This window comes from Tinamus guttatus, unplaced genomic scaffold, assembly GCF_059628265.1.
Source record: "Tinamus guttatus ecotype Peru unplaced genomic scaffold, ASM5962826v1 Tinamus_guttatus_pri_ptg000151l, whole genome shotgun sequence".
Taxonomy (NCBI): domain Eukaryota; kingdom Metazoa; phylum Chordata; class Aves; order Tinamiformes; family Tinamidae; genus Tinamus; species Tinamus guttatus.
Genome location: NW_028288685.1, coordinates 169,121 through 187,384, shown reverse-complemented (window position 1 = coordinate 187,384; position 18,264 = coordinate 169,121). Strand labels below are relative to the sequence as shown.

The following is an 18,264-nucleotide window of genomic DNA, read 5'->3' as shown; positions in this document are numbered from 1 at the left end:
TACTAGGAACCTTGAGATACAAACAGGAGGAAACCCTACACTTTAAACTGGAAAATGCACTGCTTTTCCTTTTTTTTTTTTTTTTTTTTTTAAAGTACAAACATATGCACAGTGGAAAAACTGATAATATTTATTCTACTATCAACAGCAGTTTGGATATGCTAACCAATCTAAGAAATTATGATTACAAGAAAGCAAACCAGGAAAGAAAGTTGACCAAGAAAAGAAAACAGCTGCTCCTTCAGAACAGGAACCAGCTCTGGCTTCTGGCATATCTAACCCCCGTTTCTTACGATACCAGCAAGAGCTCTAAAGCCCAAGAGACACCTCAAAAGTGCAGTTAAATGTGCAAGGTCACTACCATTTTTATTTGGGTGCTGTCTGTCAGCTGCTGCACAGTATAGGCATCTTCTGTGTTGTATTGCAATAAAATCGCCATCTGGAACGTCGATGCCTTCCAGACCCAGAGAAAGAAGGGAAGGGGGGAAAAGACAAATATGAAATGAGTGAACAAACATACATGCGAAATGTGAACAGCTTCTACTTCCCCAGTGCATACACATATGCTTTCTAGTTGGATATTGGAAAAATATCCCACTAGTGCTAATAAGAGAAGTCTGACAGATCTTGCACAGCCACAACTCTACATTCCAGCATTACCTCAACACAAACCCCGAGACTGTCAACATCTAACTAGCTGCAGCCCCTTCTCCCCATCCCCTACTGTGGTGTCAAAGTTTAATCTATCTTTCTTACTAATACTACCCTTAATTATTTTCCTCTGTCTCTCTGACTCTTGCTCATTTAAACAGGCATTAAAAACCTACACAGACTACCGGATTCATCCTCACAATCCTTCCAGCTCTAGCAGAGTAATTAAATCAAATTTATAAACGAGGGGGCCACCAGCAACTTATGCAAGTCTATCAGCAGCATGTTGGTGACCCAAGTTCAGTGAGAAGCAGCAGGATAATCTCAGGCTTTGATCTCCTTCCTGTGCCAACTTTGCGAGACAGAAGTGTACGAACAGTATCAGATCACATCCAAAGCACTTAGCACATACAACCCAGTTCAACGACTGATTAAACCACAAGTAATTTGCTTCTGTAAAGTCAATTTTCTTTTAAATTTTGATCTTAAGTAGCATTAAAGCAAATAAATCAGATGTGCAAGAAGGGCTCTATGAATCTGAACACCAACAACTGTCTGGGGAAGTCAAACAGCACTGCTTCATTTCAGCAATACAGAAAGGATTTGTGCTTACTAGATTTGCATTTGTGCTTTGTTCTATTTATTTTAGAGGCAGCAGGATTACTCTCGGGTATAGAGCTGATCAATTCATATAAGCATTTTAAATGCAGGATAAACATCTATGTGTGTGTAAACATATATATGTACACACAGGTGCATTATTTGAGGAATTCAATAATTTAAAACGCTTACTGTGAAATCTCATTACTTACTATTAATGAATACTTTGACATAAAAAAAAACACAGCTCAGTGCACTCCGTTATCTATTTGAATTAGTTGGTGTGTTGGTGCAGGTGAATGAATGCATGAATTTCACTGCTTCAGCATATGAGCATGTCTTTTTTTTTTTTTTTTTTTTTTAAAACACATTTACCTGCACAATGCTCCTCTGGAGGCAGGGAAAGTCTATTACCTCCACTTTGGGAGTAAAGACACCTCAGGGATCATCCCAACAACGCACAAGTAGCATAGCAGAGAGTGCACAGCTCTTCCAAGGGACCAGCTGGCATTCAGTGCTCTAGAAACTGCATTAAATCAATGTTTCTGTTAGCGCAATGTTTTGCTTACCTGTAACGTGTATCTGTTTTTGAAACAATTGGTAACCAGTTCCCCTTTGGACAGCTGATACAACCAGGTTAATTTTCTTCCACTATGACGACTGGCATAAAATGCTGTAAATCTCTGATAACTCCGTTCTAACTGTATGAAAACAGCAGCAACAAAGAAGATTAGTTTCTTTCATGCTTCTCCCTGCAATACGGTCCCAAACCTGCCATGAGAGAACCAAACTGGGCAACTTTCCACTGCCACGTTTTCCTCTACTCTGAAAAATTTGAATAGTTTGGGTTTCCATTTGTCTGTCCTAGAAAATTTCCCCTTCTCTCTCTAAGGAGGTCCCAACAGGAAGAACCTACCCAAGGGAAAAGGCTCCCATCTTCCTTTATGACAGATTAAGCAAGGCTACAAAGACAGTTTCCTTTAACCACCTTACTGTTCTATTTAGCAATATTTCTTCATTCCTCATGTTAAGTACCTGTCTTGTCTATTCTGGATAAACACTCAGCAGAAAACTGATGTTTAGCAGCTGAATAGTTTACTGGACTGAAGTTAACTGCCAGAAAAAAACGTATCTTAGGCAAAGGCATACACAGAAAAATAACAAAGATTTACTTTAGTTACTGTTCAATGTTTTGAAGAAAGATTCATTAATCATAGACTTTCCACCAGAAGCATCAGTTTAGTCTTTGGACAATTTCCTCCCACCACCTGAGTGACTTATTTTCTTTCAAATATCCTCCAGCCAAAAAGTCAATCTAGACCCACAAAGCCTCTAGACAAAACAGTAAAAGCAAAAGAAATCCAGTCCTCTTCGAAATGCAACAAAGTAGGAGGAGAAACAAGCCACCCTCTTGCAACATAAATGCACGTAAAGCTTTGTAAAGGTCATGGCCTCACCTCGGACGGCAGAGCAAACGTGCAGGACTGCTGGAACGGCCACGATCCGGAGCTCAGGACCTGGATGCTGAAGTCCACTGCAAGAGGGACACAGAGGTTAACAGGCTTAACCATTCTCCCCTCCTCTGGTCCACCCTCTTTCCAAACATGCAGCTTCAGAGCTCTAACACAAACCAGGATGGGCGCTGTCCTCCTCAGACTAACATGGTGCAAATCACAAAACAACATGGACAATATTTTACTTATATTTATTTATATTTTAGTTACAGCTTAAAGCAAAGGAATCCATGTAAGATGAAGTTGCTCTCGGGTAGCGTGAAAGTTCTTATAATTTAATTTTCCTCTCATTTGTAAAGGTCGCTATCCTGTTTTTACCCATATGAGAGATTTTTCTAACTAGCAAATGTTAAAAAAAAAGTGTAAATGCAGATTTATTTACTTAATTTTATACGAAACTTTCCAGTCTACAGTAAATACCGACAATAATAACGATAATAAAAATCAAGTTCATGTTTGTATGGCATTTGGGACAGGTTAGTAAATATAATACAAAAATAATTAAATTTGAAGCTTGATAACGAGCATTCGGACATCATTCAAAACATAATTACCAATTTCTGAAAGAATTTGTTTCAGCAAGTTTCAGTGAAAAAAAAACATTTCTTCATAAGAAAGCAACACCTACTGATCTAAAGTGTCAGTGTCAGATCATGTCTATAAGTACCTCAAAGGAGGCAGCGAGGAGGATGGTGCTGGCCTCTTTTCAGTGGTGGCCACCGACAGAACTAGAGGAAACGGCCGGAAACTAAAGCATCAAAAGTTCCACAGGAACTTAAGGAAAAATTTCTTAACAGTGAGGGTGACAGAGCACTGGAACACGCTGCCCAGAGAGGTTGTGGAGTCTCCTTCTCTGGAGATCTTCAAAACCTGCTTGGATGCAGTCCTGTGCCACGTGCTTTAGGTGACCCTGTGTGTGCAGGCAGGTTGGACTAGATGATCTCTAGAGGTCCCTTCCAACCCTAAGCATTCTATGATTCCATGAAAAGACAGCACTCTTTTTCTTAATATTTTTATTCAAGTCTGATTACCTAAGCCAAACTCTACTCCAAAATTAAGGTTGTTTTTAACAAAAGAATCTTTCCGATCACTAAAAAAGACAGGATTCAACTTAATTACCTACCTAAAGATGAGCTGCAAAATCAGGAGGAGGCTACCCATAACAGAAGATACAAAGCGCTATTAGAAGACACAGCACAGACCTAGAATATTAATTAAAAAAATACTACCTATCTTGGTCAAAATATATTAATGATGCTAACCTTTGGAGGGCATGATGTATAAATCAAATGCTTCCCTCAGATACTTAACTCTTCTCTGTAGGATAAGAGGAAGCTAAACTACTAAACAGTAACTCAGACTGCAGAAAAACAGCTGGTTATAAATGTATTACTTACAATCTAATGGCTCTGAATTGGTCAGGTGCTTTTTAAATTGCTCATTCAAGTCCTTGCTTACACCAATATCTTGAAACATCCGCTGCAGCTTGGAAGTGTACTCAAAACCACAAGCTTGCTGCATTTTAAAAGCAAAGATGTCAGCAAGTTTATACATTGGCATTAAAGAATGAAAAGTCAAGAAATCCATTTTCGTAAAAGATCACGTACAAAGTGCACTACCTCCCTTACTCAAACCATTAACCCAACTGGGTAAGGGGTATTTAACTGCCACCAAAAAGACAATTTTGGACAATAAATCAATCAATCAATAAATAAACCCACCGCACCTACATGCAATGAGCGGACTACTAGAAGACCTTAGACCTTATTTGGTTCAACTTCTGTACCAACAAGGGTTAATAGAATTAAGCAACACGACCAGCAACATTTCAGCAGTGAATCACTTGGATAAGGATGTTTATGTAATTTATTTGCAGTAGAATTAAACTTATTCCATCAGATGGACATGCAAGTCTGCCAAAAGCACAGCAGTCCGACTTTTCTATCACACATAATGAGGTCTGAGTAAAAATCACAATGTTTTGGGAGAACACACATCACCGCTTTCCAAGATAATGCCAAGATTGGCAATACTGGAGGATTTGGGACAACCAAGGGGTGCTTACTTTAAGCTTGGAGATCATGCTTGCCTCAGCATCATCACTAGCACTGTTCTGATGCACAAGTCTCTTGGCCAGCATTTTAGCATAGAATTTTTGAAACACATCTTTATCCTCAATATACTTGAAGACAACCATCTGGATAAAGACAAGAATATTTATAAGAAAATATTTAAGCATTTGTATTGAAGGAGAGCAACAATAGTAACTACTTCATTAACAATTAAATTTTTAAGATTTTTTTGAGAGTGAATACAGTTGTAAACATGTTTACATATTCTGCAGATACACCTTGTATACGTGCATGGACACACACATATACATGTATCTCTACATAAAAATTCAACGGAGCACATTCTGTTCCGCCATTTGAAATACATTGTTGAATTCAAGCTAAGGATTTTTATTTTTTATTTTTTAGTACAATCCCTATAAAAGCAGCCCTGGCAGAAATTATTAAGTATATTATTGAAAATCTAAGATATTATATAACAAAAGCAAATATACAGAACAAAGTGGGGTTTTTTGTGTGACAATTGAATAATTTAAGTTGTCAAAGCTTATACAGAACTGTATTTGAGACTTACCACTTGATTGAGTGTATCTTCTAATTCTGCTTCTTCGGGGTTCTTCGAGCTGCAATAAAATTAGGATTTTTTTTTTTTTGTAATTCCAAAATCACTAAATTGAAACTACATATGGAGGTTTGTGAAAGTTTATTTCATAAACAAGGATCACGGTTAAAATGACCGAGATAATATTTTTGGGGCCAAGGATTCTTTTGAGAGGAAACCATGTACTGAAATGAACAGTTTTCTCTTCACTACTCCACAAAATGCACATACGTTAGCAACTTTAATGGATAAGAGCTCTAAACAACCAGTCAAAAATCCTGTACCATGAAGTGCTTGGGACATCCTAAGAGCCTAGGAAGATATGCAGGCTTTGTGTGTTTAAATGTGCCTCTCTCTCTTCTGGCTTCCCTCTGCTGCTAAATGCTACGGCTATTTCTCATCCCAGGTGCCGGAGACAGCGAAAAAGCAACAGCTCCCAGAGCTCACTCTTGAGCGCGTGACAGTTAAGGTGGCAATATCTTGTTTTCCTCCGCATTCTGCTAGTCCATCAGTCAAACCCCAAAGCTACCTCAAAGAAAGAGAGTATTTATAGTGGGAATATATATTTGGAGGGAAAAAGAAGGGGAGGAAGGGGGACAGAGAACCTTTGTTACCCTCCCTGCCCTTAACGGAAGAAAGTCCTACTGAAATTTTTAATTCAAAATGTGGTATAATTAAGTTTTATTGAAATGTTCAGTTCTGTTGCTCAAGATAAAATAAAATTTCACACAATAAATCTTTTTAAAACAGAAGTCAACCTGAAACAATAATTCCCACTTTGAAGACATACCTTTTCTTTAGTAAAGAGTCACAGTATCGTGCCAGTAGCTCCGGGGATTTACTGGATGATTGAGCCATTTTTGTCACTGCATTATTATTTATAAATCGACCGCAAGCCTATAAATCACAAAAGACAGTGAAATTTTTAGGAGCCAAAACATTAAGGATGACTACATCATATGACTACACATATACCTACTTTGTCCAGTGCAGCCACAAAACCGGCATCATTGTTGAACGCAGACATGACTAAAGCATTATACTTCTTATGGACATCCAGCACTGTCTGTACATACATTTTTGGATCCTGTAAGAAAAAGAACTTGTTGCCTGTAATGAAACTCGTTGACTTTCTGCTGTTTCTTCCAAAACCCTGCCTTAAGCAAATTTTTATGGTGAAGATCTACAAAGCATTTAGAGGAATTTTAAATATAAGTTAGCGTGCAGACTTTTCTTTTTTTAAAGACAGAATTTTAATTCCAAGCAGTCCCAACAGAAATGGGCAATCTTTTTTTTTTCTTTTTTTAAATTAGAAGAAACTCTCCAAATTCGTAAGTAACAGGTCTGTAAAAGGACATTGAAAAGGAGTGCCCCCTGCCCCACCCATAACATTCCTATCATATGAGCTCTGGATAAGGAGAATGGATAGAAAAATGCGGCTACACTTGTATTAGCGCTCTGAAAAGCTTCTCCTGCCACCAACAAGAGCAAATTTGCAGCTGTAGGGCCACTGCTCTAGCGCATGCGCCAGATGTGCAAGACCCTCACATGAGAATTTCAAGAGCTCCCAGAGAACTCTCACAGAGGAATCTCCTGATTACAAAGACTCTAAAAAGACAACCAAACGTATTAAAGGTATCAATCTTCTGACTGACATTAGTTAACATAGTTAATGGAGTCTAGAACACAACTCATTCTACAGTAAAAGTCTAAAATAGTCAGCTGAGTCATTCTGACATCTCTCTCCACTAACTACCAAGTATGACCGACCAGTCACCTCTATCCCCTGAGAAGACGACTCAGGGGAGATGGGCAAAGGGTGAGGTGTCCCTGATGGGATACTTGCATTTAGAGCAGCTTCTCCACATTTCTCAATTGCAGCTAGACCCTGATTATGAATGTGGGTTTCCAAGAGTTTTTTCAGCTCTCCAAGGCCATCCTGGATTCGAGATACAAGGTTATACATGCGTCCTAAGTCTGAAAAAGAAGAAAAGAAAGTCAATGTCTCCCACTTGTATTAAGTATAACTCCAACTCCTCACGTACAAAGTGGAGAATAGAAATTGTCTAATTCAATAAACATTCAACATTAGCAAAAACATACATGCGATTGCTGTTGTAAGAAGTCACATAAGTTATACCAAAATATGAAGTGCTACAGTAAATCTTTGCAATAACCTGGAGAGTTATGATTAGTTAAAAAGGAAACAATTTGCATAAGTATCATGTTTTATCTTCACAACACCATGGAAGTTTCAGGAACTGAAACTAAATTACAGAGGTATACAGAGGTAAATTACAGAGGTATATTAACTACTGATTTTCAGTTTTTATAAACAATATCCCTCCCAACCCCCTTATTTCAAGTTTCTAAATTGATACATTCAACCAGGACTGTCACTAGTATTACTACTAGTTAAGAGTGCAGTGTTCTCTCTGAGCCTCCTGCTCATGCAAAACAAGTTTTCAGAAATACAACAACACCGGCAGCCTTTTGCATATTCTGCTGGTGACAGCAACAGTAGCAACTGTAGCAAACAAAAACTATAAACCAACTTCCCTGCAATAAATGAAGTGCTGTCAGTAAAGCTACCTTTTAAAAGAACATTTAGATACCTGACATTTAGTAACAGAAAAAACTAATGAGAGAGAGAAAGCCATTGCCACAAAGCTCGAGATTAATAAAGGTGAAAAGAAACTGGACATAATTTCATGGAGGCTAAAACCTCATATTAAAATCTCACCAATATTTAGTCAAGACTTCCCAAAGCAAACAGTAATTTTTGGAAATATAATAATAAAGAGGGCTTTGCACTTATTCTTTTTAAACAGGGCAGAGTCTTGGTATTTTCTGAATGCAAGACTCAGAAATGCTTCAACATGGACATAAACCATAAAACTACTAGTTAGCTCTAGCAATCTTGGCCTTACTTAGTAGACACTCATGTGAAAAGGCAAAGCACCAAATTAGCTACTGGAGACTAATGAGAGTAGTTCACCTTAAGGTCTTCAACTATATGCAGCTCTTCCACAGCTCTCTGAAGAGCTTACATATAATTTATTACCTCTTGAGTATTATTAGACATTAAATAAGTTGGAGCAATAAAGTAGCTGTCCGGCTAACTACCTCTGAAATACAACACTCAAAACTCGATGCGTTTCTCATGAGGCTATGCCAGGTATGTTCAGGCCAATTGCTCTTTCCATTTAACACTTTCAGTTAAACAGCGGCAAATTTTCACCTTTTGGATTAAAAATATGTTGTTCTTTTAGCAATAGGATTTTATCAAGATGATAGGACAATAATGCCAAGCATGGGTGGGATGTTCTGCCACTAGTCCTGACCCCAAACAAATGGTTTGGTCATAGGTTGCTCTACCAGGTTGTCTCTAGTTAGCCAAGTATGAAGCTGACACCACAAAAGCTCAAGGAAGATTTGGATAAACTCTCCTCATTCCTCAAAGATAATTATTTCCCACAGTTATCATACTAATGTGCAAAGGTAACAAGCGGCCAATGTGCCCCAAAACCTTTGTTACTGGTTGCACAAGAAATTTAAAGTTACAGAACAGCAGCTGAGTTGCCTGCAATACAACACACCTAATGTACTTCATGCGAAGGACCTCAAAAATCAACTTACTTTCAAGAACAAGGCAATAAAGATGTTATATGAGGGTAGGATAATCTAAAATAGACTATGTAGTCTATTTAGAGTTACTGTAAATTTAAGACCAGTGCTTTGAGAGTGAAATGATCATAGATTTTGTGGCAATTCATGTGTTACTCATGATCAGAATCCATGTTTCTAACTAAGAATTTATGATACTTAGAAATGGCCAAGGAATAACTACCTTAATTTCTGCAAGTGAAATGCTGCAAGAGGAAGAGGAATATTTTGGAAAACATGACTTGTGAAAAAACACCAAATAATCTCAGAAACAGCTTCAACAAAGGTAAAATAAGACCTAAAAAACCAACCAATCAAAAACAAACACACACACACACACGCTTTATGGTTTTGGCTTTTTGTAGCTCAAAATGAGCTACAAAATGAAACAAAACGAACAAACATACGAAGTTCTATCACTATGATAAGTGACTACATTAGGTGATCACAAAATCCACAGACTTATTGATAAAAAAAAGAACATGGAAAGGCCTCCTGAGTCCAGAAACTTTTTCAGAATTGTGCTATTGCTATTTCTATTACTGAAGTCATTTTACTATTCAAGATCCACCTGTATTCGAACTTCTTCCAATTATGGAGAAAAAAATGTTTTTTACAATTGTAAACAATAGCTGATCTTTTAGGGTTATAGGGCTAACAACATTCAATTTGCTTTTGAAATAGGTAACTTTTGATGCAACAAGCGTGCTTAAATGTTTATTTTCATTTTGAAGCAGCTCTTGGTAACAGAAAAACGATTACATTGATTGTTTACAGCTGGTTAAGGTTGATATACCAAGAGTTCACAAGTCATAACTGAACAATCATAACTTAACAGCTTTGCAAAAAGGCAAATGTCACGCTGGCCACTAATCCTCTATCTTGAGCCACTCAGAAACCTCAACACTAAGTGGTTTACAACTCTCAAACCAACATCATTGGCAACATCTCTTCAGCTCTGTCACTTCCTTAAAAGAAACATTTTAGTGTAAAGCCTTACTCTTATTTTCTAGATAGATTTAATCCCCATTGCGAAACACCATTCATTCTCCCCACCTGCATGATCTACAAGAAGTATGTTTTTGATAGTTTTGTTTTTGTTAGGCATTATCTCCTTCTGAATGCTTACAGCCCAAACCAGTTGTTAACTTCTTAACGATACCTCAGCTTTTGGCAACCAGGTCTCCAATAGTTCCTCTAAAATAAGTAAGCTTCTGTACTGTGTGCTATCTACGAAGGCATAAACTTACTACATTAGTGGCATTTCAGACTAATTTTCACAGCAAAAATTATATCATTAATTACTAATTTGCACCTTTTTGTGTTATCTGTCCTATGTGCATTTCTAATCAACGTCTCAGAGGCTCCCTATTTGTTTCTATTCTACCTTTAAATTTCCTTAAGCCTACTTCTAGAAAATTGGATTGCAAAATTCTCATTACTGACTCCAAAGAGGTCTTGGAAACAGATGGTGAGAACAGCGGTCTGTTTTCTGTCTCATGCCTCTCGTGCAAGCTTAGTTCCTGCTGGAAGAATCGCCCAAACGTTCTTGAAGCTGCTGCAGGCATATTTAGAGATACCAAAAATAGTACTGTTTTGCCTTAAAATTTGAGATTGGAATGGGCGGCCTGAGGTCAAATCCATTTAATCAACAATTGCTCACTGACTGGTTCAGCATCTATCTTTTCCCTCATTCTAATTACTGCATAAAACCATCACACTTAGCCATTATCAGAAGTTACATTACTTACAAATCACCAGAGAGGAAGAGTGGTAAAAAACTAAACCCAATATTTCAGTTGGCTTACCTTCATTTTTGTCAGCATCCAATAAATTCTGAAACTCTGTATGAAATATCTCCAAGTGTTTTTCAATAAGTACTTGCTCACACTTTCGTGCCAGTTCATCTTGCGTGCTCTCATGGAGATACACCTGAACTCTGCGCTGCTCCTCAAGAAGACGCGCTTCAGCCTACGGAACAACCAGGTCAACCTCCACGAAAAGCAGAGCAGAGCTCTAACAGCAAAAGTAGATGCCTGTTTAGTTAGTTCATTCAAGAAAACTAAAATAAACAAACCTTTCCATAATGCGGCATATCTGTTCCACCTATGTGAACAGTTATTATGTTTCTGGGAATTGTAGTGTAACTCCTCCCCTACTGCATAAATACAGATTCAATGTCTATATTGATGAAAATCTTATACTGTTGAAGTAGGGGGAGAATCACAGCAATGTTACTTTCCCTCCTTTTTTTTTTTTTTTTTTTTTTTTTAAGATGAAAATCTGCTGACAGAAGAAAGTGGCCAACAGGAGATGCTCGCACCTTCAGGATCTGCAAACTCTCCAGCCACAGAGGTAGTTTCCTTTAAAACAAACATGAACACATTTCATACCTGCACAAACACTAAAAGGCACACAATTACCATTTCATAATTTGCCCATCTCAAATTTATTTTTGTGTATTTAAATTCATTGAAAAGCACTACATTCTTGTAAATAAATGCTTCCCAATAACCTACCGTCATTTAAATTGTACTAGTGTTTAATTTGGCACATTAAATGCTACTTATGCATGTATTCCTGCTAAACCAAATTTCTAAGTGTCACTTGAGGAAGAATACTAAACTCAAAAACATAAACCTGAAGTTGTTTATATAACAATTACCTCTATTTCATTTGTGAGAAATGTTGCTTTAGAAGCCATCTGTGAGAGTGACACATTATCAGCAATAAGGCATATATGGCTTCTTATCAGTCCATATTATTTGAATTAATAAATGTAACTAAGAGAAGGAAATGAAATTAAAGCAGTTTCCTAAGACTTTAGGATACAAAGTGATCATGAAGGATCACATTAAGGACAACAAAAATCACAACTTAACTGAAAAAATATTGTATCACACACAGACAACTTTAATCTCCTAGATAATTGCTAACTTCACTCATTTTTGTAATAATTTTGCACTTAACTTTGGTCGCTTGACTCTGGGTTACTGTCTTTCACTGTTAAACCAGTACAGCTCAGAACACAGTAAATAAAAAGTTTGGAAAGGGAAATAAATTTGTGTTTCAGAACACACATCAGCACTAAGGACTAACTTCCTTAATGACAGCAAATAACAATTTTTTGCTGAATTTTCTACAGCAAACAACCAGAATCCTGTTAGATCAAGGTAATGCCCTGATATGATGCTAAAAGGTTGGCATGCACTAAGGTACCCAATACATTTCTTTATACAATAACTTTGCAAAGCCATTTAATCCAATCAGAACTCAATACACAGAGGAAGTGAGGCAAGGAAGTCAGCTGAAAGTACTAACAGTATATGATTTTTCCTAACAGGGACTTTCAAGACCCTCTTAGTGATAGTATGTTATGTGACTGCTGGACTACTTACAGATGTGCACAACAGTGTCATTAAAGGCTTTTCACTAATGTGGGGAGGGAGGGAGATAAATCACAAAGAAAATTCTATTCATATACAAATAAATGATTATAGAGAGCATTGCTCTGTTCCGGGCATTAAAGTAAGTTACACATGTGATCTCAGTCACTGAACAGAGCAGATAACTAGGAAATTGACCCTTGTGATGCTTAAGGCAAAAACATGTTAATAATTCCTTATGCATATTAAAGTTTTTAAAAAATCATATCTGAATTACAAATGAGCAGTTCATTCTGATAACTTGCATGATCTCTCTTAATCCCTCCTGCACAGCATACTGGTTCACAGAAATCAATCAGACTTCCCCCCGGCCCTGCCAGGCAATTCAATTCATGCATCTCTCCCCTTTCTCCGAGGTCACAGTCACAGTTCAGACCATTTTGCATATTTTGCATGCTCCTACTACCTTGACTTCGGGGTCCAATATGAAGCTTTTTAATTTGACTGTTTAAACGCAGCAAATGAGTAATGAAAACAAGAGTTTCCTGTCTGGTTGGATTTCTACATCAGCACATTCTTTGTGAGGACATGGCAATCCAGCCCAAAGGGCTTACTTGTCTCCAGTATCCGAATTTGATCAAAGACTACAATAAGGCTGCACTGCCTTCTTGAAGATTTTCTCTGCATTTGGACAGTTTTTTACATAAGCTTATCTTCAACATCATCAGCTTCAACCCACATGTGGAAATTGGAAGTCTTGATGATTGTCTGGGATACTATTAAGTCACTATTCACCACTAATCCCTAGTTCTTGAAACAGTTCCAGCGACTTTCAGCCAGCTTTTCAGTGTCCTGAACCAAAGATGCCTGGACAAGCCTGTCATTTCTGTTATGAGTGACTGAAATGTCCTTATTCTAGCTTTATATAAACATTTTGAAGGATGAAAGACAAGAAACGGAAAGGGAAGTAATTAAAATCATTACTTCAACAACAGCAGAGAAGCAAATACAGATGTCTGAAAACAACTGACTCTGGGCACCATCCCACTGATGTCCAGATGACTTTCACTGGGTTTTTCCTAAGCATATCTGTTTTTTAATTATTATTATATTTTTTTAATCACTCACTTCAAAACTAAGATTCAGAAAACCTTTGTGTGGTAAAAGGAGCACAGAGATATTGATGCAAGGGACACATTTTCTAGGTGCGTGAGCAGACTTTTTTTTGCATACTCAGAGCTCTGAATTAAATTGAAAGGGAGGAGAAAGAAGTAATTTAGAGAGCAAGGAAACATACTGAAGAAAGTGTGCATGTGTGTGTGTATATAAATAAGTATATATATATATATGTGTACACAACACACACAAGCGCGCACGTGTGTGTGCGCATATATAGAGCAACACCTGTTCAGAATGAACATGACCTATTTATTTTAAATTCAGTAAGACTGACCCAATAACCAGCCTGTAAATAGTCAATGTTTATCCAGCTTGTTCTTAATTACCCTGCCTAGGATCCCAGAGGCCAGAGAAACTAAGAATTTAAACCAGGTCTCTGCTGATCAGAATTATGGTGTAGGGTTCACCAGACCAAAATATTCTGAAAGAGCCAAAGCTAATTAATGATCTACTTATTCTATGGAGGCCAGTTTGCTCAGGAAGAGATTTCAATAACATGCTACCAATGCCTGGTATAGAAACAGTAAGCTTGCAGTTTCAAACCAGAAAGGACTATTTTGGAGGCAAATCTGAAATCCTACAAAATCCGTATTTATTTTACTGTCCTCTTCTGGCTTACCCATTAAGTTTCAAATTTTCATTGCACTTAAATGCAATCCACTAAAGAGATAAACTTCAGACAAGATAAAGCTACTAAACATAGGAACAAAAGACCTTAGCAAAAAAAAAAAAAAAAAAAAAAAAGCTAATCGATTTTCCTTCATTTTTTAGAAATTTTAAGAAATTGATAAAAAGGCAAGAGGTTACATTATTACTAATTCAAATAAATATCTCAACCCAGAAAATAATCAGAGTTATTCAATAACTTACCTTCTTCATGTACTCTGTGACTGGGTTCTGTTGCAAGAATTCAGTGCTTTCTCGTGTATAAAACCTCTCTGTGTCAGCAAGAAACTGAGATTCGAAGGATTCTTTATAGACAGTTAGTGTAGGCCCCTTTGCAAATGCATCGTCTTCATTCAGCCCCAGCTCCACTGCAAGAAAGCCAATCACGATAAAACTGTCTCTTACTAAACGATCTCTTGCACATAAACAGGTACTTAGCACTTTTAAAAGTATACATTTATTCTGCATTTAAAAATAAGTGGCAGAGATTATTCATGTAAATTGCACTTTTAAATAAATTAGTGAGTAAACTGGAGAATTCAGAAAACTTCCCTATCTTAAATGCTAGTTCAAATTCCATTTCCATTTTATCTCTGGAGTTCCAGATTATATCCACATGTCTATTTTTATTAACGATTGATTAATCATTAACCATCATGAGAAAATTCTGTTTCACACAAATGAGGGTGATGGGGAAAATAAAATTAAAAACAAACAAACAAAAAAACCCACACCACACACAACCTTGTAACTTCTTATGCTGCCCTTTTACCCCTCCCAATTCTAGTTCCAAAATACCTGATTCATAAGTCAAACTTGTTCATCACCGTAGGTTACACAGTTTATAGGCACTTCATTATCAACTGGAATTGTAAGCCATGTATCTCAGCAAACACAGTCATTCACAGTCTCAGCATAAGTTAAATTTTTTCATAAACAGGTTTAATTTATTGCAAAAATCCTTACTGGACATCCATGGAGGTGGGAGGCTATTTCTAGACTTTGATAGGGCATTTTTCCCCCCTGAGGAACGTAAGGAAGCCTTAAAGAAATCTCATTTACCGTAAGATTGTACAACTCCACTGATCAGCCTTGTATTGATAGTTTCACCATTTCTTTCCTTTTCAATCAATTTCAATACAGCATTTGTTACCTTCGACAACAGGGAATAAAAGTGAGTCAAGCAGAGAGAAAAACAGGTGGTAGTCCAAGCACAGTACTTAACTGGGAGCATAATCCTATATTCAAGACAGTTTGAGCCCCTTAAGAAAAAAAATTAAAGAAACACGAACATGGAAATTTCCCTATCGCAGAGCAAGGTACAGCTGCAATTTCTACAATACAACCACAGCTGATTAGGAGAGAGCTATAAAAGAGTATGAAAGTGCTGGCTTGATTTACTGTTTTTTTTTGTTGGTCTTGTTGCATTTCCCCTCTACGTTTTTTATTTTTCTAGAGGACCTTCTAAACCAAAGTACTGTCTATTTTATACTTGAAATACAGGAGAATCTTGTAATAACAGCTGAACTTGCCTTCTGTAACTTGTACAAAGAAAGGAATAGCTCATGCTCATGACTTGTAAACATGTTCCTTACAACTGAAATGTAACCAGTATTTTAAATGTAACTACTATTTTCAAAAATGAGTCTTTTCACTATGAAATACTGTTAAATAAGAGTGAAGTGTACTGTACATTTTGATGGAATGCCTTATTGTATATTCTGCTGACTCACCGATTCAAAACATTTAATTAACCTGACACAAATCTTCGAGGCATCAGGGTATATTTAAAGATTCATGGTAACATGAGAACAGACTGAAGTCCCAGTCCTGTCACTGTCCTCGGAGATTCTCAAATCTCAAACCTTAAGACATTAAGGTCAGTAAGTACTCATCTGGCTTCAGGTAACACCTTCCACTGATTCAATTTAACACAGTTAGCTTTTTAAAACTGTTAGTTTTCTTTAAACGCCTGGGGTCCTCTCATCAAAGAAATCACAACATTCTTGGTATCAAGGTTCCTCTTTTGAACATCACAAAAGGAAGAAAGAGGAAGCCTCTGCTGTAGGTTTTGATCTTTTAAAAGTTCTCTCTGGAACAATTACCAATTTAAATTTATCATTTAAAACTAACCCTATAAAATAGTATCACATTCATAAAATACACGCATACCTGCTTATTTAATGGCCTGAATAAGCAGTCTCTCCAGGTCACCAAGGCAAGCTAGAATCGGGGATGAAAAATGAAAGAAAAAAAATATCTATAAATAAATACAAGCAAACACAGACACAATAATTCTTTACAGAAAGCTAACACTATGCTACATGATCAGAACTGATTTTTACCATGATGTTTTGGTGCACAAATCTCTCATCTAACAACATTTTTTTCAGAGTAAAATTATTGTTTCTTTTTTTGCCAATCCCATCTAAGGTGTCTCATTTGCTGGCAGACAGAAATCCATCAACAACTCTGAAAAACAACAGACCTTTCAAACTCCTTTGACAAGATAGTTCTTCCTGTTGGCATTTTTCAAGTTTATACAGTCCCTTAGCATTAGGCTGGTAAAAAGCAGAAGAGCTGAGAGGAAGGTAAGTACAGATAACCTAACCATTTGTTTTAATCTATGCAAAGTTATTCTAGCAATAAAACCTAAGTTTCCTAACACTCAGACTTTATAAAGAAATATTTTTAGTTATTGGCTCTACCTTGTTAATATTACTTTTCATCACAAAAACTAACAAACAAAAAAAACATAGTAATCACATATCATTCTGCGTAACACAAATGTACCAAGGCAATCCCTGTTAAAAATCCAACGTTGACTGAATCTTATCAGGCCAGATGCCAAAAGAAACTGTAGTAATATAGTAATGTTAACAAAGAAATGCAGTTTGCTTTCCTTAATGTTGGGAACAACTGGTTCAGTTTTAAGTAGAATAGCGAGGCTACAGTGATACACACAGAATCGTATCAGCATATATTCTTAAATACACAGCCCATGACATACAGTCAGTGTGTAAAAACATACAACGCAGACTCAATCTTACGGATTGGACCCATGGGCTTTTACAGATATACGTGCAGGAGCATGGGGAAATGCTGTGGGCATTTAAAAGGGGGAGAAAAGCAATTTTAATTATAAGCACACTTCAAAACACCTATGAACTTCACACAGTTTCCAGGAGCAAGTTGTAGGATCAGAATGCAAAGGATAGGTGAAAAGGATGACTCGGTCACTTCCAAAATGACTTACTGAGTAAATTTCATATATTCCTTTACGACCTTCATCGCACTCACGACGAACCCAATGTCTATTGAGGTAGGCACATATCCCATTCAACACTTTGCTTGAGAACCTATAATCTTCCCACTGTTGAGTGTAGAACTTCAGCACACTCTCATCCATCAAATCTTCACCATCCTGAAAAGGAGAAGGGTTATCAGTATTGCAGGGCAATTTCTGAAGTACACAGGGACATACAAAGGCACACAAATGCATGGTGTTAAGAAGTCCACATTGTACAAGGTATTTCTGCAGTATCTCAGGATGGCAGCGTCATAGGAAAAAGTGCTAAAATATTTTCTATTATAAACACAAAGCCACTATCAGATATATAAATTTTGAAAAATGGTGGAAAAATAAATAGCATAGATGGAGCTCCAGATGACACTTGCTCCTCTCTTTTGGAAGGGAGCAAAAAGCACCACATTAGAAATAGAGCTACGCTGATGAGTGTGCTAGGTAAAACTTGCCAGCGCAAAGAACAGCAATGCATCCAGTATGGCAACCTTAATAAAACTGCAACTTCCCTTGCTGCTGCTACTTGAGGAGCTGAAAGAAACGAGTGTGTACAAGGCCTTTTCTAGGAGTAGAGCATCAGGTAGCAAAGAGAACTCTATACCCTTGGATCTGCCTATGGCACTGT

General features: G+C 37.1%; 1 protein-coding gene across 1 annotated transcript in view; it reads right to left on the bottom strand.

Moving 5' to 3' along the window:
* LOC148595116 (cullin-1) overlaps positions 1-18,264 on the bottom strand; it is a 44,094-nt gene that overhangs the window by 3,286 nt on the left and 22,544 nt on the right. Inside the window, exons 4-17 of the mRNA XM_088522389.1 lie at positions 17,592-17,759; positions 16,508-16,558; positions 15,398-15,488; positions 14,540-14,703; positions 10,913-11,075; positions 7,285-7,415; positions 6,418-6,525; positions 6,229-6,335; positions 5,412-5,460; positions 4,831-4,962; positions 4,163-4,280; positions 2,709-2,785; positions 1,821-1,952; positions 362-454 (exon numbers count right to left, since the gene is read on the bottom strand). Of these exons, the coding sequence (XP_088378515.1) occupies positions 362-454; positions 1,821-1,952; positions 2,709-2,785; positions 4,163-4,280; positions 4,831-4,962; positions 5,412-5,460; positions 6,229-6,335; positions 6,418-6,525; positions 7,285-7,415; positions 10,913-11,075; positions 14,540-14,703; positions 15,398-15,488; positions 16,508-16,558; positions 17,592-17,759 (1,584 nt within the window). The remainder of the gene's footprint in view (positions 1-361; positions 455-1,820; positions 1,953-2,708; positions 2,786-4,162; positions 4,281-4,830; positions 4,963-5,411; positions 5,461-6,228; positions 6,336-6,417; positions 6,526-7,284; positions 7,416-10,912; positions 11,076-14,539; positions 14,704-15,397; positions 15,489-16,507; positions 16,559-17,591; positions 17,760-18,264) is intronic.